General features: G+C 41.9%; 1 protein-coding gene across 1 annotated transcript; it reads left to right on the forward strand.

Annotated features, from left to right (window-relative positions):
- Positions 1-99: 99 nt before the first annotated feature.
- abcc8 (ATP-binding cassette, sub-family C (CFTR/MRP), member 8) lies at positions 100-26329 on the forward strand. The gene is made up of 40 exons (XM_077597387.1): positions 100-269; positions 1962-2221; positions 2364-2512; positions 5195-5336; positions 5409-5530; positions 6444-6610; positions 7399-7641; positions 9339-9527; positions 10359-10523; positions 10616-10771; positions 13089-13223; positions 13816-13978; positions 14055-14095; positions 14412-14557; positions 14649-14763; positions 14833-14952; positions 15024-15096; positions 15158-15263; positions 16185-16217; positions 16652-16693; positions 17270-17368; positions 18558-18642; positions 18768-18848; positions 19883-20020; positions 20096-20221; positions 20579-20681; positions 20953-21194; positions 22193-22359; positions 22442-22669; positions 22771-22863; positions 23328-23430; positions 23498-23611; positions 23758-23878; positions 24410-24540; positions 24619-24697; positions 24777-24885; positions 24982-25085; positions 25636-25769; positions 25849-25911; positions 25986-26329. The coding sequence occupies exons 3-40, from the start codon at positions 2365-2367 to the stop codon at positions 26121-26123; spliced, it is 4764 nt and encodes a 1587-aa protein (XP_077453513.1). The 5' UTR covers positions 100-269; positions 1962-2221; position 2364; the 3' UTR covers positions 26124-26329.
- The last annotated feature ends 539 nt before the right edge of the window (positions 26330-26868 follow it).

Here is a 26868-nt window from a genome sequence, read left to right on the forward strand (position 1 = left end):
CTTGCTGAGATGGAAATGACTGAACACGCCACTTAATCTCCCGTACGAGTCTGAACGGAACGTTTTTGGTGAGCCTCGGGCTACGTCGGCGTCAATTTAATGTTTGTTTATTTTTATAGGTCAGGGCAAAAGCGGTGCTGAGTCGACCTCGATTGACTACGCTCGATGAAGAACAGTTGTCGCACAAGCCATTGAGTTGAGCGGCTAGCAGGTGTCAAACCCGAGGCCCGGGGGCCACATCCGGCCCGCCGCATCAATCCCCGTGGCCCGTAAGTCATGTTTACTTCGTTTCCCGCGACAGAAATCAACAGTTTTTAGTTTTCAAAATATGTATGAATTAAATAAAAGCAGAAGCATTTTTTCCATTTAATTTTTTTTCTGATTGAATATAATAAGCTTTATAAAATGAGTCCATAAAAATTATTTTTTGCTATTTTTCATGAAAAAAAATTAAATTAGTTAATAAAATGAAGTAGTAAGAATATTTTCTTATTATTTCCTAGGAATGATTTCCAAAAATGATTATTTTAACAAAAAGATTTTATATATCTATATGACCCAAATAGTTCGGGTTAATGTCCACGTGAAGATGAATAGTTTTTATTGGGGTTAAAATTTAAATTATAAATAAATAAAAAATAATCCTACCCGTATTATTCTGGTCATATTTTCATGCAAGTTAAATTTTATGGATAAAGTTTATTAAAAAAAGTCTTTTCATGCAGTTAAGAAACTAAAACTGATAAAAACTTGACTAAAAGGAAACATTCAGGGAAAAAAAGAAGGCAAAAAATGCTTTGTAGAACAGCCAACAAAAAAAAAACACACACACACACACAAAAACGGTAAACTCAAGACTGCTTGCCAAAATCCGTCCCACCGTCATTACGTTTCCATGGAGATATCAAACAGCTGGCTACAGGCTCGCATGCTGAGCAGTGAAAAAAAATGGTCATAAATCAAATTTGCTCCCGTGAGCGTTGAGTGATCTTTGGTTTTGGCCGTCCTTCTCCGCAATGAACTTTCATATTTAGATGGGTGCATAAATCACATTCAATGATTTATGCGACTCCTATAATTGGGTTGCCGATGCTTTCCGATATGGAGGACGAAGAAACGTTTAGGTAAATAAATATTCAAGTCAATACTTGCATGGAATGAATAAACAAAGGCCTAAAAAGAAGCATTAAGTGAAAAAGTTGAAATGAATAATGGATGATAATACATAAAAGTTGAAATTAATGAATAAATATTGAGGTAAAAAATAGACTGAAAAAATGATGATACGGATAAATACATGTTTAGAGAACTGGAAATAAAAATAGAAATAAATCAAAATATCATTGAAAATTTGGAAATAATTCATCATTAGCTTTTGGTAGAAATAAAGATGAATACAAAAAATGAAGAATGCTGGAATAAATCAATTAAAAATGGTAATAAAACATTCTAAAAATGGTAATAAAACCATTTTGAAAAATAGTAATAAAACAATTTTTAAAAATGGTAATATTTTTTTTATAATGGTAATAAAACATTTTTTAAAAATGGTAATATTTTTTTTATAATGGTAATAAAACAATTTCTAAAAATGGTAATAAAATATTTTTTTATGATGGTAATAAAACATTTTTTAAAAATGGTAATATTTTTTTATAATGGTAATAAAACAATTTCTAAAAATGGTAATAAAATATTTTTTTATGATGGTAATAAAACAATTTTTAAAATGGCAATAAATCAATGAAAATGAACCTTTTATGACATGCAATTGTTTCTATGCATTTAATTGCGGGAAGCACTACACTCGATGTGCTTAGCGACAGAGCGTCCGTCCTCCCCCTTTCCTCCCCCTCCCCTTCTTATACCTTCTCTTTTATTTCCCGACCCTCCCTCACATTCATCTAGCTCCCCTCTCTCTCTCTCTCTCTCTGTCTCTGTTTCGGTCCGTCTTTGGCAAGGTCGTTCCAGTGTGCAAAGCTCAGCGGGAATAGCACGTGCTCGCTTGGTGAGGAAGGCAGGCAGGCAGGCATTGAGGCAGGCGCTTGGGCAGTTGGGTAGCGCGGCATGCCGGCCGGCCAGGCGTCGGCGCGTTCCTCGGCCCGTCCAGACTTTGGGAGGATGCGCCGACGGAACGCAGATGTTTGTCTCCGCCGCCGCCGATTGCAGAAGAGGAGAGCCGCCCGCCGTTGATCGTCGCTGAGCCCTCCGCCATCCAAAGGTTGGAAGAGTCTGGCGTTTTGTTCTTTTGGCGCCGGGGTACGGCTTTGTTAGAAAACCGGGCAAGCCCCCTAACCCCCCCAGCACTATGGCCGTCTTTACGGACGGCTTTTGTTTTTTTCTTCTTCCCGTCTCCTCTCCAGCATGTCCTTGGCATTCTGCGGGAGCGAGAACAACTCGTCGGCCTACAACGTGGACGGGGGCGTTCTCAACAATGGCTGCTTCCTGGATGCGCTCAACTTGGTGCCCCACGTCTTCCTGCTCTTCATCACTTTCCCCATACTCTTCATCGGTGAGTTATCGCTCATCATTTGGTACATTGGACTTAAAAAATTAAAATCTGAACCCGGTTGGTGTCAAAACCAAGGTTCTGGGGGCCAAATTCGACTCGCCAAAGTGTGTTCGTCGCTAAGATAAAATGCCGATCAAATGACTGAAATCCACCAATATCCACTGTTTTATTGGTCTTTAAAAATGATCTACTTTTTTTATTTTTTAAATGGAAAAATAAAATATTTTAAGTGCCCCTTTTCTGTTGACGATCTCTGTAAAATGAGCAAAATCCAGAATTATACCATTGAATAAAAATTCAAAGAATATTTTTTCCTTTTTTAAATATTAAAATAAAAATGCCCCAATTAATCCTATTATTAAATGTATTTAAACAATACGATACATTAAAAAAGAACAAATAAAATAAAAGTAACCAAAATTGCACCTCTCCCAGTATTTTAATAATGAGAGAAATCGAGGAATATACAATTGAATAAAAATTCAAAGAATATTTTTCCTTTTTTAAATATTTAAATAAAAATGCCCCAATTAATCCTATTATTAAATGTATTTAAACAATAAGATAAATTTAAAAAAAAGAACAAATAAAATAAATGCAACCAAATTTGCACCTGTCCCAGTTTTTTTAATTTTAACAACAACAATGAATGAAACAAAAACCAAGTGACCTGTGCATTAAAGAGATTTTCCCCCACTTGTGCGACGACCCATTCACGAATGGTAAAGATGCTTGTGCATCCATTTGAGAAGGCAGCAAACCGTGAACAATTTGTCACTCGCCACAACTGCTTTGACACCGACCTGGCCTTCCTCTCATTGGCTATGCATGAAAACTGATGAGACTGCTTCCAGTGTCAGAAAATTGGAATATAATCAGATGGATTGAATATTTATCGCTGGAAAAATGATGTTATGCAAATGAGACTCATAATTTAGGGCCTTATAGTACATTTAAGCAAGTCTTTAATGTCATTGCAATATGTAAACGTGAGTCACGAACGCACTTCGAGAATTCTATTTGTGGTCCATAAATAGGAGTCTTGTTGAGAAAAAAAAAGTCCTCCTCAAGGCACAGGCGACGTGTTTAATGGCCCGAAAAAGAACGAGTTGAAAGACAGCTCGGCAGGCTAAAAAGAAAGTATTCTATAGCCTAGAGCTACATTTTCTAATTGAACAACTGATTTATTCTGCATTTGTCGTCAGTTGTTACGCTTCCGTCGGCTTTAATTGGCTTAGTGCTTCCTCTGAATTGAATGAAATGCAGGTTTGGATGCGACGTCTTGAATTGCCTGTAAAATGTTTACATTCAATTGTCATGCCTCTTCAGGAATCCCAAATTAACCAGACGTGACCTGTAAATGAGCTAAAATCCACAGGAAGTGTCTCATTAGCATTCACAGCTGAAGGATAGAAAAAAACGTGTTTTTCATCACTGTTCTTGTAAAAAGATCTCGCTCGCAACCTTTCGCTTTCCTTTATTAAACCTGACATCTTTTTAAAACGGTGTATGGATTCTTGGCCATACAAATGTCCTCTACAGAGGACAAATTTGAACTACAGTGGTACCTCTACCTCGACATACGATCTTAATCCGTTCCGGGACTGAGATCGTATGTCGAGCTTTTCGTACCTCAAGCGAACGTTTCCCATTGAAATGAATTAAAAACGAATTAATTCATTCCAGCCCTCTGAAAAAACAGCAAAAACAGGATATTGGATTGGAAAAAATGTTTTATTTCTTCTAATTCGCCATCTATTAACAAAGTAATACATAACTAGTGGTTTAATAGTAATAAAATGTGTTTAATAGAAGTAAAATTAGACGCATTTCACAGAGGGTAGAGACAGCGACATACACGGAGGTGTGGGGGGGGGGGGTGTTTGGGGGGGACTTTATCCACGGCAACAACACACTCGTAAACGAACAAACAAATTTAAATTAACTTGCATTAATATATACAGACACACTCAAACATAAGTTTAATGTAACTTTACACAAAATTCTATTTTTTTTGTAACTTCGTTCTGGCCGGGTTAGCGGTTTGCCACGCCTCCACCCTCACGTTCGCTATCGATGGGCTGTTTACTGTTGTATTCCCTTCAAAATATTCCGAAAATGATGCACAGAATTGTCCTCACAATAGGATAACGCACGACCACTTGCCAACGAGAAGTAGTCTTGAATGAGCGATCGCGGGAGCTAGCAGGCTAAGGAAGGAATAACAGCCTACCCACGTATTGATTGTGGGTAATAAAGTTTTATTCTGAGAAAGGGTGCCATTGCCTATTGGTGATGTGTGCACGAGTATACTCCATTACCCAGAAAGCCCTCTTTTTGCACACGCATGCGCGTTGTGCGTTTCCTGGTCGATGCGTAGGAGAAACGAGTGTGAATAAATCGTTCAGTGCTCGTAGATATCTGTTATACACGAAAGAGATGCGGCAAAAAAAGACGCCCTACAATGATAAACAGCCTCTCATGTCATGGCCACCTGGCTTGGTCGCATCTTGAAATTTTGATCGTATCTGGGGCGAATTATTCGATCGAAATTTTCATCGTACCTCGAGAATGTCGTAGCTAGAGCTGATCGTAGGTCGAGGTACCACTGTACTGGTCACACGCCTACGCGAAAGAGCGAAAAATACAAAGCGAGTTTTTTTGTGTGTGTGTGTGATTAAGGTTGGGGAAGTCAGAGCTCCAAGGTCCACATCCATCACAGCACATGGCTCCACTTTCCCGGGCACGACCTGCGCTGGCTGCTCACCTTCGTGCTACTCTTCATCCTGGTCTGCGAGATCGCCGAAGGCGTGGTCTCCGACGGGTACGTCCGCCTTTCCGCTTTTAAGCGCTCTGTTTGATTTGTAATTTGCGCCTTGTGTTGGATGACTGGCAGGTTCAGCCAATCGCTCCACCTTCACCTGTACATGCCCGCAGGTCTGGCTTTTATGGCTGGCATCACCTCCATCGTCTACTATCATAATATCGAGACCTCCAACTTCCCCAAATTACTACTCGGTAAGGGAACACTGGAACTTGCTTTTATTCTGTAATCCAGTTGTATTCTGTCAAGTGCCACAAAAACAGGATGAACAGAAAAATCATATGTTTATACATATCTCTATGTATTGTACCTTCCCTCTGAACTGAACATGTTAGCTTGTACGTGCTTCAGGATAATCCGATCAAACAACGGAACCAATTTGGCTAATGCGTCCTCATCTCAATGCTCGACTGTCCCGAGACGAGACTGCAAACACGATATCACGACTCCAATCAGCTTTTTTCCATCTGGAAAATGCGCGTGAGCGGCTTTGCCTATTTGTTTTTGTATTCCCAACACAGATATTAGCCAGCGTGCTAATATCCATGGCGCACAGCGATAAGATAAGGTTTTTCTGGAGAGAATTAATGAGTAAAATTAGTGCTGCTAAGATTAATTGTTTAATGAGTGTGTTTTAATGGTTTGTTTTGAAAGTGCTGCTTTTAGTTTTTTGATTTGGGAGGATGAACTGGCCTCTGCTGGTCTCTTGTGTAAATATCATGCTAATTAGCGAGTCGTGAGTGGCTAATCGCTACGCTAGCAAATAGATTCAATTCAGGAATTGGGACTAGTTAAGGACTTTCTGCTTATTTTTGACATGTTGTATTATTCATTTTTTTGGTGTAAACCACATGTGGTTTAAAGGCAGTATAATATTGTGAATATTTAATTAAAGTGTAATTCAATGGGAATAAGGCCCACTTCAGGCGGTATATTTTTGTCAGATTTTATTTCTTTAGTTTAAGTAAGATACACTCGATTGTTTTCATGTGTAATTTGCATTTATTGTGCTAGTCAAAGGGCAATATTGGCATCAATGGTATAAAGAAATGCTGGAAAATCTCCAAAGCAGATGTCGTGTGACGCTAGTTTTGTGTCTTGACTCAGTCCTCCTGATCTACTGGCTTCTGGCCTTCATGATGAAGACCATCAAGTTCGCCAAATACACACAGCACGGCATCGGACCCGGGCAGCTGCGCTACTGCATCACGTGCTTGCTGGTGCTACTCTACGGACTCCTCCTGGCCGTGGAGATCAACGTCATCCTGGGCAGGGTGAGTCCATCGCCCAACATTGCTCCGTGCTATTGACGCTGACAATCTGTCCAATTTAAACTGAAATGAGTTTTGGCCTCATTTGACTTGAAATGGAACCTTGTCCCTACCAACATGGCCACCCTGTAGCCATTTTGCTAGCGCCTTTTACCTGGAAGTTCAATGAGTTTATCACTAGGAGACGTTGAAGCGGATGAATGTTCATAGTAGAAAAATAATAATATTGAACAAAAATGTTCTTGTCACCTCTTTTAGATATTTATTAATACATTCCATTATTTTCAACCTATACCAAACAGGACTCGAACTCACTCTGTCCACACCGACTTTAATAAATATATTAGTTCTTGCCCTGTGGATAGTTTGAAGTATTTTAATAATTTGTTTTAGTAATTTGTCCCTGTTAACCCCAGAGCAGAATCGACCTCATCTGCTGATTGCGTACCTCTGGGTAAACAGCTGAGGAAGCCAAATTCCCAATCATGCTTTGCACACAATGAAGCGCAACGACCTTAATAGCATCACGTTATTATTCACTTGTGCCTTAACTCTTTGGTTTAAAGAGCCAGCTTGAATCTTCCCACCCATTTTCCAATGGATAATCCAACGAAAGCGCTAAGCTAACTGTCCTTTTCGCTAAGATAACTGTCTTTTTCGCTAAGCTAACTGTCCTTTTCGCTAAGCTAACTGTCCTTTTCGCTAAGCTAACTGTCTTTTTCGCTAAGATAACTGTCTTTTTCGCTAAGATAACTATCTTTTTCGCTAAGATAACTGTCCTATTCTCCTAGCGCTACGTGTGTTTCGCCAAGCCCACTGAAGTGAAGCCCCCCGAGGATCTGCAGGACCTGGGCGTGCGTTTCCTGCAGCCCTTCGTCAACCTGCTGTCCAAAGCCACCTACTGGTGGATGAACACCTTCATCACAGCGGCTCACCGGCGACCCATCGACCTGAAGGTGATCGGAAAGCTGCCCATCACCATGAGGGCGCTCACCAACTACGAGAAGCTGCGGCGAGCCTTCCGACAGCAGAAGGTCGGCACGCTCTTCATTATTCGCTCGCAAATTTCCACACGTGCTCCGTTCCGTTTTGACTGTGAACTGGCCGACACAGTGACCCCCGTGGGCGGGATGGCGGCGCTCTCCGTGGGAAACGACACGGTCGCAGAAAGACACGCTGACTTATTTGGGTTTAAGTCGTGTCTTTTCTTTTCTCGTGCAAAAAAAAATACAAATTTAAACATGATATTCTAATTTAAAAGGGAAACTAATTATTCTATCCAATGAAAAAACAAGACTACATTTGAGAATGAACTCCAGCATTCGTCCAATTTAGCCGCGTGCGTAAAGTTCGACACTGATATTTTTTTTTGGTTGAGGGACGTGCCGCTTTTCTCAGACTACATGAAAGATTTCCCCAGAGGACGCGGAAGTCGCGATGCAGCTGTTTTCCGGCCTTGAAGGCGAGCTGTTGTTTGGACGCACTCGCTGACGTGCGCAAAGTAGGAAAATTCAAGCACCAAAATAGCGCCCACGTTCGCTAACGTTGACCTTTTAACGAGGAAGGATTACCCTCATTTTTCCACCATGATCCCAGCCCACCAGAAAATCATCATTTTCTTTTGAGTCGCAGTTGTCCATTTTGTATTAAGGGGCATGTACGTTAAATTATATATATATATATATAAAATATAACAATAATCATATAAAATATTAGGCCATAAAAATCTATATGAATAAATGCAGTGAACAAAAAGCCGCAGGGTCCAAAACGAGGGGGAAAAAGTAGCAGCTTATATTTTTAAATTGTATTGATATATACATATTTTATTGATTAAATGCGTAATTATACACTGGTTATGGCAATGAATAACAATAATAAAAAAAGAGTAGTATTTCACTCTTCTTTTGCAATATACAGTAATAGACGTCCAATTCATTTAAACTTGGCCATGAATTCTCCTGTTTCAGTGCCATTGAAGGTGCTTGGCAAATGAAAGAAACTTCATTATATTTTTATATTATAACATAATTTATAGAACAGTAGAATGACACAGTAAAGCATGTGTCAAAGTGGCGGCCCGGGGGCCAAATCTGGCCCGCCGCATCATTTTGTGTGGCCCGGGAAAGTAAATCATGAGTGCCGACTTTCTGTTTTAGGATCAAATTAAAATGAAGAGTATAGACGTATATTACATTTCCTGATTTTCCCCCTTTTAAATCGATAATTGTATTTTTTTTAATCAATTTCTTCTTGGTTTTTAGTTCAAAAATCATTTTGTAAAATCTAAAAATATATAAAAAAAAGCTAAAATAAACATTGTTTTAGATCTATAAAAAACTGAATATTCAAGGATTTTAATCCAGTTCTTTTAATCCATTTATAAAAAAAATCTAAATATTATATCTAAAATGGTCCGTTAATGTGGCCCGCGAATCAACCCGAGTATGACACCCTTGCAGTAAAGTATTTTTTGGAAAGAAGAAATATATATCCAATTTATTTATCTGAATGTTCTATTGCTAATGAACATAATAATGATGATCATTTTATTTTCGAAAAAAATTGAAAAAAAGTTTGAATACATCACATATACATGATTATTGTTCATTTTCCTGTGCGTCCAATCATCATCTAACTTAAGTTTTTTTTCCAAAACAAACACAAAAGTACTCTTGATCGACTGGCTTACCCCCACTGATTTCTTTTCTCTTTTTTTTTCTCCATTTAGCGAGCGGAGGGCCCCCCGCCGCAGGGCCCCAAGTGGATCTGGCGGGCCTTGAGGAAAGCCTTCGGGCGACCGCTCATCCTCAGCATCACCTTCCGTTTCCTGGCCGACCTGCTGGGCTTCGCCGGTCCACTCTGCGTCTCGGGCATCGTCCACCACATCAGCAAGGACAACCGCACCAGCCGACAACCGGTGAGAGGCTCTCGTTGGGCGTCCTTTCGCGCCGTTGGGCGACCGATCCACTTCAAGTGAAGCTTTGTGAAATCATCTTTTCAAAACCAATGGACAAATAAGCAAGTTTGGATTGGATTTTGATTGTCATTGCGTCGACTTTAATGGGATTGTCGCCCCTACCAACATGGCCGCCCAGAGGACGGCCATTTTGATAGTGGCGATGACCGCTCTTTGCATGCTTCTGCCGTCAATTAAGATGGGCTCATCACTCGTGGGCGTCCAATTCATCTGAAGCAGGAGGGCGGGCAGCAAATCAACCCTCGCGCTTGGACGTCTAGCGCCCTCTAGCGAATGTAAATAAACCCATGGGAAATACTGACATAATTCTCAAATTAACCACATAATATCTCAACTGTGCTTTTTTTTCCTAATTCATAAAAAATACCAATATTTTAAAAGTTTAATATAAATAACTATTGACTCAATGTCCGCCATTGAAAATGCTCGATGTCCAATCCATCCGAAGCGTGAAACGCGGTCAAGATGGGACCAGTTAAACAACAATCTGTTTTGTTTCTATTTCTGACGGACTATTTTCGCATTCGCTTGTGATGTTCTGCCGCAGTGCAATAAATAAATCTCATCCATTTTTTTTGACACCCCCTTAACTGTTTCAATACCCCTGAAGACGATGCCTGTCCAATCATACGCCTCTATCTAAATTCAAACTCTTTAAAAGAACGGATCTCTAGTATTCATGGGAAAAATCAAAGATTAATGCTCTGTGTGATATTAAAGCAATAAATCCCATCTAGGAGAAAAATGAATATTTCATTTCCTTTATTTCAGGCGCGCTTGCTGGGTCTCTACTTCCTGTCGTCCAAGGAGTTTCTGGAAAACGCGTACGTGCTGGCCGTCCTGCTCTTCTTCGCGCTCCTCCTGCAGAGAACCTTCCTGCAGGCGTCCTACTACGTGGCCATCCAGACGGGGATCAAGCTCCGCGGCGCCATCCAGGTACGTGGGGGCGGGGCCTGGCCGGGATAGGTTAAAGAAGCCAATTGGCTTGGGGGGATTGACGACATCTCCCTCTCTCTCTGGCGTGCCAGACCAAAATCTACAACAAGATCATGCGCTTGTGCACGTCCAACATGTCCATGGGCGAGCTGACCGCCGCGCAGATTTGCAACCTGGTGGCCATCGATACCAACCAGCTCATGTGGTTCTTCTTCCTCTGCCCCAACTTGTGGGCCATGCCCGTCCAGGTAAGGAGCGCCAATCAATCCACTGGCAATTACAGTAATCCCTCCAATATCGCGGCTTCACGACATCGTGTTTTTTTTTCTGGGGATTTTTTTTTTTTGTTAATTCAATTTTTTTTTTACGTTCATAAAAATGTGAAAATCCACGCTGATACTCGCAAGCGAAAGCCACTCCCCTGTACTCCGTTTGGTACTAGAACTCGGCACTGAAGTTAAAAAATAAAAATAAAAAAATTAATTAAATAAAAATAATAATAATAATATATATTTTTTTATTTTTTTTAACTTCAGTGCTGCGTCCGGAGGACAGGGGAGTGGCTTCCGCTTGCGAGTTTCAGCGTGGATTTTCACATTTTTATTAACTTAAAAAAAAATAAAAATAAAGAAAAATAAAAAAAATAAAAGAATTTTTATATATATATATATATATATATATATATATATATATATATAAATAAAAAAATAAATAAAATAATTTATATCTATATATATATATAAATTCTTTTTTAAAACGAATTTATTTTTCATTTTTTTTAAAGTTCATATCGTTTATCGCGGCCATGTCTGGTCTACATTAACCGCGATAATCGAGGGATGACTGTACATTAAATCAATCAATGAGATCAATTCAAAGGGATAAAATGCTGAATAGCATGAAATCCATGGATGAATTCATTAATACCTTCACACAATTAATACTTAAACATAACTAAATGATTGACGAAACTATAAATAAATGAGTAAATCTCAAGATATGAATAAGATTTTATACAAAAAATAGAGTAGTAAAAATAAAATTCATTCATTCATTTTCCATACCGCTTTTCCTCATAAGGGTTGTGGGGGTGCTGGAACCTATACCAGTCAATTTTGAAAAAGTATTATGAAAAAGTAGTGAATGAACAAACACAGTATTTAGTACTTAAATGAAAACTAATAAAATGAATTACATCTTTACTAAAATATGTATGAATTATTTATAAAATATTGTATGAAATAAATGCATCAACAAATATATAAATACAATAATCCGACAAAATATTTAAATGAAATACTTTGTCATTAATCAATAAATCAGAAATACATACAATAAAAAAAAAATACATAAATACATTTAAATAAAACATTATTTCAATTGTAATTAATGGAAGAAAAAAAGAAACATTCAGTCGCTGCCATCCTCTCACTTCAAACGGATTGGACATCCACTAATCACAAACTCATTTATTCCACTCTATTGTTTTCCTTATCTAATTAGCTTCCGTTGACGTCGACGGTCGTTGATCACTCAATAGCAAACTAGGCGCTAAAAAATCCACAATCCAAACTTGCACGTCTCATTATTTGGCGACGCACTCTTGAAATGTCGCGACTTTACTACCGAAAATGTCCGCCGGCAATTGCATGACCACTTTGGCATCTCAGGCCCAGCGCGTGTTAACCTCCAGGAAAGCTGTCGTAAAAAATCTCACATTTAGTGAGTCGCTAGCAAAAGAAAAGAAAGCACATCCCACCCACTCCTCTCTCTCCACCGCCGATTTTCGTGCGAAGGGAAAGGTGTGAATGTGTGCTGTCGATTGACGTCTCTCCGGACGTGTGAATCTACCGACAGCTGGTGGCCGGGGGTCCACGCTAAGGTGGTTTAACTCATTCACCCCCAGCGAACGCAGAGGGTTCTTCCCATAACATTTACCCAATGTCAACCTGTCATGTTTTGCTACGGGGGGAAGAATAACACATGCGATATTGGTCTGACAAATCAGGCCGATAACTAGCATTAGCTTGAGCCAGGCTAGCTTGTTCTGTAGCGATTTATAAGAGGCTGAAAATAAGAGGATTTGCTCCAAATTTAGGTCTATAAGCAATTGGACTTTGCCTAAAAGATTGACAAATATGCCAGAAAACTGACAATATCTTGAGCTATGCTAGCTTGTTTTGTAGCGATCAATAAGAGGCTAAAAAAGAAATATGGCAGAAAACTGACAATATCTTGAGCTATGCTAGCTTGTTCTGTAGCAATCAATAAGAGGCTAAAAAAGAAAGATTTGGTCAATTTTTTAAGTCTGGAAACAATAGCACTTTGGCTAACAAATTGACAAACATGTCAGAAAACGGACATTAGCCTGAGCTACGCTAATCTGTTCGGTAGTGATTAACGTGAGAATCACACGGCGTTCAATCGACTTTCTTCCGTGAATTGAAGAGTTTGTCACCAGCAGACGTCCGATCCGTTTGAAGTCTTCAAAGTCTTCATTTTGAAGCTTTCAGGTGTGATTTATGTATGGATTTATTTTCCGGCACTTCCTTTTTGATTGCATAGATTGTGGTGGGAGTGATGCTGCTGTATTACCTCTTGGGAATCAGTGCCTTGATCGGAGCCACCGTCATCGCCGTGCTGGCCCCCGTTCAGTATTTTGTGGCCACCAAGCTGTCGCAAACCCAGAAGAGCACTCTGGTGAGTAGAGCCGAGTGGGAAAGTTGCTCGTGTTTGTCAAAGGGCTAACGTAAAAGTCACCGGGGCCACCCGGGTTAAGGGCGAATGTCGAATGTCGGAATAAGTTGAAAAGGAACTACGACAGCCCGGCCCCCGAAAGTCTCACTGAAAAGTACCGACGAAGAGCCTGTGCGCCCTCTGCTGGCAAATTTGGAGAATAAGAAGTACAGCAAAAACAGAAGAAGAAAAAATACCAAATAAAACCAAGACCAAAAAGAAGAACAAAGACAAGAATGAGAAAAAATACAAGAAGAACAGGAGCAACAAGAGCAACAAGAACATGAAGAACGAGAAGAAGTAGATGACGAACAAGAACATGAAGATGAAGAACAAGACCAACAAAAACATAAAGACACTGAAGAGCACCACCAACAACAAAGGAACAAAGACAAGAAAAAGTGGAAGAAGAAGAAGAAGAACAAAAGCATAACAGTAAGAAGAAAGTGAGGGAGAACTTTGGGCAAACTGCGATTAAAAAAAAAAACAAGTTGGACATTTTTTCAAAGAAATCTTGAACCCCTTGGCAACGTCCCCCTAATTTTCTGCCCTTCAGGAATATTCCGGCGAGCGTCTGAAAAAGACCAACGAATTGCTGCGAGGCATCAAATTGCTCAAGCTGTACGCCTGGGAACGCATTTTCTGCGACAGCGTGGAGGAAACGCGGGGCAAGGAGCTCACCAGCCTGCAGGCCTTTGCACTTTACACTTCCATATCCAGTAAGATGGCCGCCTCGTGGACGGCCAATCCGGAGGCCTCACCTTTCGCTCACCTTTTTTTCTCCTGTGGCTTCAGTCTTCATGAATGCGGCTATTCCCATTGCGGCCGTCTTGACGGTGAGCTCATTTATCATTTTCACGTATTGATACAATTCAAGGTGGCGCGGTGGCCCAGTGGTTAGCATGTCCACCTCACTGTTCCAAGAATGAGGGTTCAATCCCTGTATGGAATTTGCATGTTCTCACAGTACTTGTCGGCTTTTGTCCACCCCCAAAAAATAGAAGAAAAAATGCACTCTAGGTTAATTGTATGCTAATTGTATGCGATTGGCTCTCCACAAATTCAGCAGGTTTTTTTTTCCAAACATAGACAAAATATTACATGTATCATTTTATTTTGTTGATTTGAACGGCGTGATGGTGTCTCCCGTAGACCTTTGTCGCTCACGTGCACATCTCGGAGGACGCCGATTTGTCTCCCGCCGTGGCCTTCGCCTCGCTCTCCCTTTTTCACATCCTGGTCACACCCCTCTTCCTGCTCTCCAGCGTGGTGCGCTCCACCGTCAAAGCCCTCGTCAGGTGGTCGCACGTCAAATTTCTTTCCCGACCGGCGGCGTGACTTTCGCGCAAAAGCGACTGGCCCTTGACCAACTTCCTTTCTGCCCGGCAGCGTTCAAAAGCTGAGCGAGTTTTTCTCCAGCGACGAGATCGGAGACGAGCCGGAGGCTCGTCCCGCGGTGACCTCGCCCTCGGGCAACAATAACCAAAATCGCTACCAGGCGGTGGTACGTCCGTTTGTCGATTTCTGTCCTGTCGTCGACTGGCGAGCGGTCTAAATTGTGCCTATTTGCCAGCCCCTCAAAGTGGTGAACAGGAAGCGTCCCCCGAGAGATGACTGGAATAACTACGGCTTGCAGGACGAGCGCCAGGCTGAAGCACCCCAGCTGATGGTGGACCAAGACGTTTGTATCAAGGTGAGACTGGTGGAAATGGAAAACGATGACCGCCGTCCGGACCACCAGTGAACTTTTTCTTCTCTCCGAAGATATGCAGCGGTTACTTCACGTGGACCGACGGACCGCCCACGCTTGCCAACGTGCACATCATGATTCCCTTCGGTAACTGCAAACATTGTCGTGGTTTCGACATCTTGCGGGTCTTCATTTTGGTCCGTTTCAGGCAAGCTGACCATGATTGTGGGCCAAGTGGGTTGCGGCAAATCCTCCTTGTTGCTGGCGGCGCTTGGCGAGATGCAACGCATATCGGGGACCGTCACCTGGAACAGGTTCCTGCACTGACGACACTACCCCACATTACACCGTACCCAGTAGGGTGGACCACAGTAATCCCTCGAATATCGCGGTTAATGTAGACCTGACATGGCCGCGCTAATGGATAAAATCGTGAAGTAGAGTCACCCCTATTAAAACTACCTTTTTTTCTTCTTCAGTGCTGAGTCGTAGTAGCAAGAGTGGCTTCCGATTTCGCGTGTCAGCGTGAATTTTCACATTTTTATGAACTTTTAGTAGCGAATTCCGCAATAAGTGAAGACGCGATAATCGAGGGATTACTGTCTTCTCTTCTTGCCATTTGAGCGTTCTATCATTCTGTCAACATTTACTAGCTAGCGCAGTACTAAAAACGTTAGCAATGATCATCAATTCTGGTTGTGACATCACAACTAGAATGAGTCAAAAAGTGGGTGTTCCCCAATGTCATGTTTAAGGTGTAATAACTGCCATGCGGTTGAAAAAAATGGCCAGATTGGGTTGCCAGGTTTATTTTCTAAGTGTAAAATGACATCTGCGCGTCTTATTTTTTTGACACTCACCATTTTGTGCTTAAAAATGACCATTGTTTTGACCACTGTTAGGTCACCGTTGTTTTGATTTATTTCAAATAAATATTTAGTCACTCGCGTCACGCGGAGCGTATCCTGTACATGCCCTTCACGTGATCGTTCTCGCAAAGGCCAAAAGCATAAAAGTCCCCTCAGGTGTTGCGTGCGGAATTTAGCAGCCTCTATAAATCTGGCAACGCCCGTCACCCTCCGGACAAGTGGCGGTCGGCGCCTGCTAAAAATACACACAGGCTTAAACTGATACCACGCAAAGCCTTAAAGTAGCCACCTAATGGCCTCTGAATACATTTGTGAAAGTTCCAAGTTTGTTCTAATGTTATATTTTATGTCTTTTTTTTCTCACAGTCTGCCCAGTTTGGAGTCAGAAGGCGATGAAAGGTGAGTTGGCCCGAAAGGGGAGGGAAATATGTTCTCATTAGTATCGGCATAACACGGGTCAAGTTCACTTGACACTGACGGAACGTGACAGTATTTGCTTTATTTAGACGGAGTGAAATAGTGGGACGGGTCATTTCAACACTTTTAATCGGGATGTCCCCAACTCATATTTTTTCGACTCGCCCCATGTTGAGAATCGGCCATTTTGGGGCATTTTCAGGATATTTCGTGTTGCTTTTGTGTCTAGCCGAGGATTTTTCGGGGGAAAAATGAGAAACACTGGAAGAATTCATGCATAAATAGTTATTGTATTTCTTTTTACACTCATTTAGTTTTGAAAATGGCCTCGGGTCTTGTTGAATATTGATAAGCAGTTGAAAATATTTGTATTTTGATAAGAAAAGGGCTTATCTGCGTTTGCTATCTCCCCGCAGCCCCAGCGATCGAGACGCCAGCAGCAGCGACGGCGATATCAGGTAAGCTTTTTAAAGGCGGAAAGCCATTTCCCAGCGACGGACGCTCATTTTTATCGGCCGCCGTTTGCCAACCCGTCGCCAGTGGATAACGCGGCTTCACGCTCGGCCGAGTCTCGGCTTCGCAAACACATTTCGCTCCTTAATGAGCAGCCATTAAGGGACGGGATCGCTTTATCTTAACTAATGGTGGCGAGAAACACGGCCAGGGAAGTCGGCGTGGGCTTTCTCCTTAAGAGTTGCTCGGTGTTCCCATTTTATTTGCGGAACCGGCTCGTTTTGCGTCATGTAAAAGGGTGCTTTTAACGAGTCGGTTGTGTAGCAACAAACTAAGTTTACCCCCCCCCCCCCCCCCCCCCAAAAAAAAAAAGTGGAAACAGTGTTTTTTACGCCCATAATAAAGTTGGTCATCCAATGTGGTCAATATTTTTATTTTATTCCTCTTCTGCGAGGCTGAATATAGAAATATTCTAAAACATGCTATATATACCAATTGATTGATAGTTTTGAAATGTTTTTGTTATTTACGAAGTTGCTTGGAAAGTGATCATGTTTGATGGGTGATCCTATTCACGGTAGGAAGAGATGCGCGGTGGCTTACGCGTCGCAGAAGCCTTGGCTGCTCAACGCTAACGTTGTGGAGAACATCACGTTCGAGATGCCCATGGTTAAAACCAGGTGAGATGACAATTATACCTAAGGCCCAAACATTTTTTGAACCCTTCAAATGTACATTTTTTTATAAACGCTGTACATGTATGTGTGTGTATATGTATGTGTATATATATATATATATACGTATATATATATATATATATATATATATATATATATATATATATATATATATATATATATATATATATATATATATATATATATATACATATACATATATATATATATATATATATATATATATATATATATATATATACATATACACATACATATATATATACATATACACACATATATATACAAACACACACACACATATATATATATACACACATATATATACACACACACATATATATATATATATATATGTATACATATACATATGTGTATGTGTATATATATATATGTGTGTATATATAAATGTGTATATATATGTGTATATATAAATGTGTATATATATATATGTGTATATATAAATGTGTATATATATGTGTATATATAAGTGTATATATATGTGTATATATATGTGTGTGTATATGTGTATGTATATAAATATGTGTGTAGATATGTGTATATGTATATATATGTGTGTGTATATGTATGTGTATATATGTATGTATGTGTATATATATATATATGTATGTATATGTATGTATATGTATATGTATGTATATATATATATGTATATATATGTATGTGTATATATACATATATGTATGTATATATACATATATGTATGTATATATACATATATGTATGTATATATACATATATGTATGTATATATACATATATGTATATGTATATATACATATATGTATATGTATATATGTATATATACATATATGTATATATACATATATGTATATGTATATATGTATATATACATATATGTATATATACATATATGTATGTATATGTATATATACATATATGTATGTATATGTATGTATATATAAATATAAATGAAGCACCTTCTCTAAAGAGGTTAAAGTCGTCCACTGTCCACCAAGAAAGGATTGATGATCCATTTTCCTAATCGGCTTGTAATGGACTTTTGGTTGCTCTAGTGATTTTGGATGAAAGTGACTTTGCATTCATCTTATGTCTTTTCCTTTTTTCCGTCAACATTCGTTGTTGACTTTCTGTCCACTCCATCTTGGTGTCTGCGTTCGCTCCATTAGGTACAAGACTGTCATCGAGGCTTGCTCCCTCCAGCCCGACATCGACATCCTTCCGCAGGGGGACCAGACCGAAATCGGGGAGCGGGTCAGTCAACCAGTCATTCGTGCCTTTGAATGTGAACACGTCCGTGCGTTTAATGGTGTTGTTTTCCTCCGTGACGGGTGAAGATAGCGTCTGATTTGTGGCTAAATGGGCGGTCTTTGTGGCAGGGCGTCATCCTCTCAGGAGGGCAGAAGCAGAGGATCAGCGTGGCCAGAGCTTTGTATCAGCAGACCAATGTCGTCTTTCTGGTGAGTCCAAAACGTGTGGACGTGGTGGACATGGTGACCATGAAATGCAATGATTGACATGGATTGTTTTTTTTTTTACAAAATCGGAGGTTCTTTGAAATAAAATAAAAACTTACTGAATATACCTTAACAAAAAAAGTGCGAAAATAGAGATTTTTTATATTGAAAAAATGACCTTTTTAGTTTGAATGTTTTGCAATAAAACGTGCCGAATAAAATTTTTCCCTTCAAAGTAACACATTTATTAAAACCCTGGATATGGAGGTGAAAATTGTGAATCAGGAAGCGGCTTATACGCGAGAAATTGAAAAATTCAATCATTTTTAACCTCCTAAGACCCATTTTTATATTCTCTTTGATATTTAGGCTAATTGAGACCGGATGAGTGTAAAAACAAAGAATGATTTAGGTCACATGTGTCAAAGTGGCAGCCCGGGGGCCAAATCTGGCCCGCCGCATCATTTTGTGTGGCCGGGGAAAGTAAATCATGAGTGCCGACTTTCGGTTTTAGGATCAAATTCAAATGAAGAGTATAGATGTATATTAAATTTCCTGATTTTCCCCCTTTTAAATCAATTATTGTAATTTTTTAATCCATTTTTTCTGTTTTTAGTTTAAAAATCATTTTGTAAAATCTAAAAATATATTTTAAAAAAGCTAAAATAAACATTGTTTTAGATCTATAAAAAAACTGAATATTCAGGGCTTTTAATCCAGTTCTTTTAATCCATTTATTAAAAAAAGATCTAAATTAAATATTATATCTTAAATGGTCCGGCCCATGTGAAATCAAGTTGACGTTAAAGGTGCCCGCGAACCAACCTGAGTCTGACACCCTTGATCTAGGTTAAGGCAATATTAAGGGTATGGCTTATACGCGGGGCGGCTTATATGTGGGTAAATACGGTAAATGTACATGAAAAAATGTAAAAGGAAAAAAAAAGATTGAATTCCAATGCATATATAAATAGATATCTGAAGTAAGACAAAAAAAAAAAATCCTTATGAGTGTGTCTCGCTCTCTGTCCTTCCAGGACGACCCCTTCTCCGCCTTGGACATCCACCTGAGCGACCATCTGATGCGAGACGGCATCCTGAAAATGCTGAGAGAGGAGAAGAGGACGGTGGTGCTGGTCACGCACAAATTGCAATACCTGCCGCATGCCGACTGGGTGAGGAAGCATTTCTTGCTTTCTCCTTGACGCTCGGTGCCATTTCCTCCGCCTATTTACTTAGTCTGTTCTCAGATTATCGCTATGAAGGACGGCAGCATCCAGACCGAAGGGACGTTAAAGGACATTCAGAAATGTCAACCGGAACTATTTGACCAATGGAAGACGTTAATGAACCGGCAGGACCAAGAGTTTGAAACGGTAATTTCAATTCGCCCTGGTGCATTCGTGGCTTTGTGTCACGGTAAAAATGAAAATTCCGTCACATGGAATGAACATTTCCAAAAACACTCATACAACATAAACATAACTGTATTTATGACCTATTTATTTTATGTATCAGAGCATTGACTTTTTATCATGAACTCAGTATTTCTCAATGGGTGATCTTTATTTTTTTTCGCCCCATAAAAATCGAATTGCCCCGAAATGAACAGAAAGTGAGTCAAAATGTACAGGAAGTGACGCAAATTACAGGAACCGTAAATGCAACAGTAAGTGACCCGGAAATATTCTACAAAGAATAGAACGTGATGTTTTTTTTAATGGATTTTCCAGGAGACGGTGGCATCGAGCATGACTGACTTGGAGAGGAAAAATCTGCGCAGGGCAATGTACTCCAGAGAGGCCGCCAAAACGGAGGAGGAGGAGGATGAGGAAGGTGGGAGGTCAAAGCACGGAAAGATCGGGAGAAAAATAGCCAACGTTAAACCCCCCCTTTTTTTACCTATTAACTGCCCGATCGAAAGATAAATAAACCAGCCGCATTTTTATGGGGAAATTGATTTCAATCCCCAAAACAGATGAGTTCAAATATCCTCTCGACGGTAGTAAAACATTCAACGTTATGCCGATTTCCGTCAAATGAGGCGGTTTGAGGCCAAGAAAAGAATGGAGGTAAGAGCAGAAGCGCCGTCTTTGTGGTCCTCCAGAAGAGCGCTCGGAGAGCGAGGATGAGGACAGCCTGTCGCAGGTAATGCGCCAGCGAGCCACCATCCCCTGGCGCTCCTGCGGCACCTACCTGTCCTCGGCCGGGGTCCTCCTTCTCACCCTGCTCCTCCTGTCGCAGCTCCTAAAGCACACGCTCATGCTGTCCATCGACTACTGGCTGGCGCGCTGGACCTCGCGCGTCGTCGCCGCCAAGTCGGACGCCCGCAATTGCACCCTTGTTCAGGTGAGCAAAATGATAACAATGAAAACTCTTTTTAGGGTTTTTTTTTCTTCCCCCAAGACCTTTTCTATCTAAAAATGACAATCTAATACATTTTTTGGTCAAAAAGAAAAACAACCACCGTGTTCCTAACTAAGCTACATTTAAATAAAAACAAACCACTATATTGCATACTAAAATTAACTCTTCAACTGATGGAACCTCCGAAAAAGAAAATCCAAAATGGCCTCTGGGCAGCCATGTTGGTAAAGGCAAAGTCAATGCATTGACATTCCAAATCAAGTCGTAACTAGTTTATTTTTTTTTATCATTGCCTTTAAAAGCAAGTTGTAAGTACCGTATTTTCACGACTATACAGCGCATCGTATTTTGAGCCGCAGTGTCAGTAACGAGTGCTATTTCTGTATTTTAAACACACAAAGGACGCACCATTTTTATAGACGCAGCCAGGCATGGCATATATATATATTATTTATAGAGCTGGCTACGGGAAGCAGCCCCAGACTCTATTTCCGGTGCGCAGTGACTGCTGGGATATATAGTTCTTTTGTCAATACACCCAGGATGACGACAAACACACTCATTTGGTGCTACATGCACCAAATGCACGCTACACCCACACGCTAAAAAAGTTTTTTAAAAGGCAACGGAAGCAAAACTGAGTTTGGTTGTACTTTATTTAGCCATTTGCCAATGTACTCACGTCATCATTTCATTTCCGTGACTTGGTCGCAAATCAAATAAAAAAATCTCATGTTGCGGTTCGATATTCATCCATTTATAATACATATATATATAGTTTGCAGTCTAGCTTTGAATGCTCTGTTGGCGTCCAATCGCCAGACCTCCACTAGTGATAAAGTCATCAAAATTCATGGGGAAAAAATGATGAGCCCCACCAAAATGACACTAGGGTGGCCATGTTGGGAATCAAATGAAAACAAAGCACTAATAACATTTCCCAACCCAAAATCAAGGCGTCCGATTTTTTTTTTTTCCAGGACTGCGGCTTCAGCCATGCGCCCCACGTGTCCGTGTTCAGCGTGTTGTGCTGCCTCGGCATCGTCCTGTGTCTGGCCACCTCGGTGGCGGTGGAGTGGACGGGCCTCAGCGTGGCCAAGGAGCTCCACCACAACCTCTTGCACAAGATCACCATGGCCCCCATGAGGTACCCTAACGTGTCGGAGGAAGCGCACGACGACATCTTGGATTTGTGGCTCCATCCGAGCCTTGTTGTTTGAATTGGCTAGACTGTTTGAGACCACGCCACTGGGCAGCATCCTCAACCGCTTCTCCACCGACACCAACACCATCGACCAGCACATCCCGACCACCCTGGAGTGTCTGTCTCGCTCCACCTTGCTGTGCGTGTCGGCCCTGGGGGTCATTTGCTACGTCACCCCCGTCTTCCTGCTGGCGCTCCTGCCGCTGGCCGTCGCCTGTTACTTCATTCAGAAATACTTTCGGGTGGCTTCCAGGTAAGACGACAGAGAGGGATTTTTGAAAACAAAAAACACTCACACATGGATAAGAGAAAAATTATTATTATTATTATTCAAAATTGTGCTCTTTTGCCAAGGGACCTGCAACAACTGGAAGACAGCACACAACTCCCTCTGCTCTCCCACTTCTCGGAAACGCTAGAGGGTCTCACCACCATCAGGGCCCTAAGGTGATGTCGGGGGTACTCGGACTTTTGGTCGCCCGGAAGGTTATTGATCATTACCATTTAAAATTGTTGCTCAAATTCCCTCAATACAAACTGCGAATTATTATTTAGTCATACTTAATGCCCTATTAATTATTAGGCTAAAGAAAAGCTCCAAATTTCCCAGACTTTTATTGTGTTTTGTTGGAGAACTTGTTAAGACCCTGACTGACGTAGCTTCTTAAAGGGACAACGCATGTACATACAAACTCTTCTACACTCACACGTCCACTCAGTGAAACTGCTCAGGGCCATTGTTGGCTTTGATTGATGCGTAGACCGTGTTGTTTTACCTTGTTTTGTTGCCGGACGTTTGGTCGCCCGTTGTTTGGGTCCGGGCGACCAAACGTCCGGTCTCGGATGTCGGGAGCCTTTAAGGAGATATCTCCCTCCCCCGATAACCGGATGCCGTCTTCTGACCCTCCCAGGTACGAGCCCCGCTTCCGGCAGAGGTTACTTCAGTTCACGGACGCCAACAACATCGCCTCGCTCTTCCTGACCGCGGCCAATCGCTGGCTGGAGGTCCGCATGGTGAGGAAGTCCATCCGCCCGGGGCGCCGTCGCTCGCTTCAACCCGTTTTTTATCCCGCGCCGATAGGAATATATTGGGACGTGCGTGGTGCTGGTAGCCGCCGTGGCCTCTATCAGCAACTCGCTCTACGATCGACTGTCTCCCGGATTGGTGGGGCTGGGCCTCACTTACGCGCTTATGGTGAGACCCGCCTACCGTCGACTTCGGGTTCAATTGAGCTGGAAGCAATCCAACTTTGAAAAACGGTTTATTTTATACGCCGTCTTAGTTTGTCCGTCAGGGAAATATCTACAATGAGTGATGTCCTCCCCCCTCCCCCCAATCAGGTGTCCAACTACCTGAACTGGATGGTGCGTAATCTGGCAGACATGGAAGTCCAGCTGGCGTCCGTCAAGAGAATCAATGGGCTGCTGAAAACGGAACCTGAGAATTACGAGGGTTTGCTCAGTGAGTTCCAAAATTCTCAACCCTTCCTACACCAGTCTCAAATTCATGTTGAAATACTATCCAATATCATATTTGCAGTGTGATATATATATATATATATATATATATATATATATATATATATATATATATATATTACCGTAGTAGTCGCCCGACTATCGCTGTGGTAATTTTCTCGCTGTATTCCACCATTTTTTGCGATTTTTGACACTTTGCGGTTCTATCGTTTTTTTCGAATTTTGCGGTGCACAGCGATAGTCGGGGGACTACTGCAGTAAATTTTTCGCGATTTTTGCATTTTTTCAAATTTTGCGGTGCACCGCGATAGTCGGGGGACTACTGCGGTAAATGTTTCGCGGTATTCCCCCGTTTTTTGCGATTTTTAACGCTTTGCAGTTTTTTCGAATTTTGCGGTGCACAGCGATAGTCGGAGATAAAAATTTACCGCAGTAGTCCCCCGACTATCGCTGTGGTTGGAAAAAAAACACAAAACGTGAGCATATCATCCATCTGTGCTTTTGTGCTTTCCAGGTCCGTCTCAGTTGCCCGAGGGCTGGCCCCGACACGGCGAGATTCAGATTCAGAACCTGAGCGTGCGTTATGACGCCGCGCTCAAGCCCGTACTGAAAAACGTCCACGCGCACATCAGTCCCGGACAGAAGGTGAGAGAGAGAGAGAGAGAAAAGGGCCCAGGGGTCAAAGAGTGAAGTACTCAGGCCGCCTGCGTATCTGGGTCGTAGGTGGGGATCTGCGGCCGGACCGGAAGCGGAAAATCCTCCTTCTCCCTGGCCTTCTTTCGCATGGTGGACATGTTCGAAGGTATGCATAATCCATTCATCATCCAAGACAACAATAAGGGGAAAGTAAAGATATAAAAACGGCCCCCGTTTCTCGACAGGACGGATCGTGATCGACGGCATCGATATTGCCAAAGTGCCGGTACAGACCTTGCGCTCGCGTCTCTCCATCATCCTGCAAGACCCCATCCTCTTCAGCGGCACCATCCGGTACTACCGACCGCCCGTCTGTCCTTCCCCCCTCGAACGGTCGCTGGCAATTTCCCTTCCGGAACTCAACCTGTCTGCCTGCCTGCCCACCTTCAGCTTTAACCTGGACCCGGAAACCAAGGCCACCGACGAGATGCTGTGGGAAGCACTGGAGATCGCGCAACTCAAGCCCGTGGTCAAGTCGCTTCCGGGTGGACTCGGTCAGTTCGTCGCCTAGCCTTGCTAGGATTGGTAGAAAAAAAAAGATGACGTTTTTGGAGTACTACTTACTCATGGGAGGCTACCATGCCAACGAGGAGGGGCCCCAAAATGCAAAGATGTGAAAAATCCACCCAAAATTAATCAAAAGTGAGCCGTCAAAATTGGATTGGACATCTCTCGCTTTATTCTTTATATGCTGTTGAAGCTCATGGCTGTCATATACACGTGTAACCTTCTTTTGGTGCTGCGCGAGATTTGGTATCGCTAAATCAGCTGACTCCGACTTGGCTGCAAAAATATGGGATCAAGTTGTCTGACCTTGTCATCCTCAGAAACAACTGGGGATCGATTAATTGCGGCGCTTTCCGCGCAATGCCCCTTCTCGTATGACCGCGGGATGGAAAATGAGCCTTTGGCCTTCGTTCGGGGACCTCTTTGGATTTGACCTTCTCCTCTGAGTGTTTGACAAGAACGAGTGTGCAAAGCGTAGCTTTGGAAGTCTGCATTTTCAAACCCTAACCCTTTTTGTGTGTCTTTGTTTTTGTGCAGACGCCATCGTGACGGAGGGAGGAGAGAACTTTAGCCAGGGTCAGCGTCAGCTCTTCTGCTTGGCCCGTGCCTTCGTGAGGAAGAGCGGTATCCTCATCATGGACGAAGCCACGGCGTCCATCGACATGGCCACGGTCCGCCCCGTCAGAGGCGGAGGGAATGTTTTCCGGGGCAAAATGTTGAGGTGGTGGGTTTTCTTTTTTCCTCCCGCAGGAGAGCATCTTGCAGAAGGTGGTGATGACGGCCTTCGCCGACAGGACGGTGGTCACCATAGCGGTAAGCGCTCCGGGCGAGACGGGAAGGTAGGGCCGACGACGTTCGGTGGACAATGCGTGCTCTTCCATTGGCAGCACCGCGTGCACACCATCCTCAACGCCGACGTGGTGATCGTGATGAAGCGGGGGCTGATCGTTGAACACGACCGTCCGCGAGCGCTCCTGGACCGAGCCGACAGCGTCTTCGCCTCCTTTGTGCGAGCCGACAAGTGAAAGATGTTCAAAGTGCCATTTATGATCGCTATAAAATACTGTCTTTTTTAAATCCTATTCTATGTATATTAACCGCGTCGAATGCTTGCTAGAAAAACAAAGACCTATGTATCTGATTTCCTTTCGTTGGAAAGCAGACGTCCGATCCATTTGGAACTAGGTCCTGTTACATTTTTTGGGGGGTAAAAATAAAACAAATGACTAAATGTGATTGTTTCATTCTTAGCTCATATGCTTGCTCAGAATGGCAGAGGTAGTTGGATCGATGCTTGCATCTTCCAAGTTGTAACGTTACAGCTAAAATAGAAATGTATTGAGCCAGTCCAAGGCATAGTAGGTTAGGTGGGTGGGAATTTAGCTCAAATGGTAAAGTGTCCACTTACCATGTGGCAGGTAGGATCGATTCCCACATCCTCCAACTTGCGACTAGAAAGCTGAAACAGAAATCTAGAAAGGCAGTTGGAGGCAAAGTAAGGTGGTGGGTGGAAAATTAGCTCACAAGTTAAGGCATCCGCTTACCATGCGAGAGGCAGTGGATCAAATCCCACATCCTCCAACTTGTCACTTTACAGATGAAACGGAAATCCAGAAAGCCAGTTCCAGGCAAGTAAAGAGGAGGTTGGGAACTTAGCTCACAAGGTTAGGCATCTGCTTCACATGCGAGAGATCGTCAGATAGAATCCCACATTCTCCAACTTGTCATTTTACAGCTGAAATGGAAATGTAGCGAGCCAGTTCGAGGCAA

This window comes from Stigmatopora argus, chromosome 3 (genome assembly GCF_051989625.1).
Source record: "Stigmatopora argus isolate UIUO_Sarg chromosome 3, RoL_Sarg_1.0, whole genome shotgun sequence".
Classification (NCBI taxonomy): Eukaryota; Metazoa; Chordata; class Actinopteri; order Syngnathiformes; family Syngnathidae; genus Stigmatopora; species Stigmatopora argus.

Bases quoted from the DNA above. Each gene is read 5' to 3' on its own strand.
- abcc8 (XM_077597387.1), top strand. From the start codon at position 2,365: ATGTCCTTGGCATTCTGCGGGAGCGAGAACAACTCGTCGGCCTACAAC. The intron at 7,642-9,338 runs GTCGGCACGCTC...TTCTCCATTTAG, and splicing joins GAGCCTTCCGACAGCAGAAG to CGAGCGGAGGGCCCCCCGCC. The intron at 24,698-24,776 runs GTATGCATAATC...GTTTCTCGACAG, and splicing joins CATGGTGGACATGTTCGAAG to GACGGATCGTGATCGACGGC.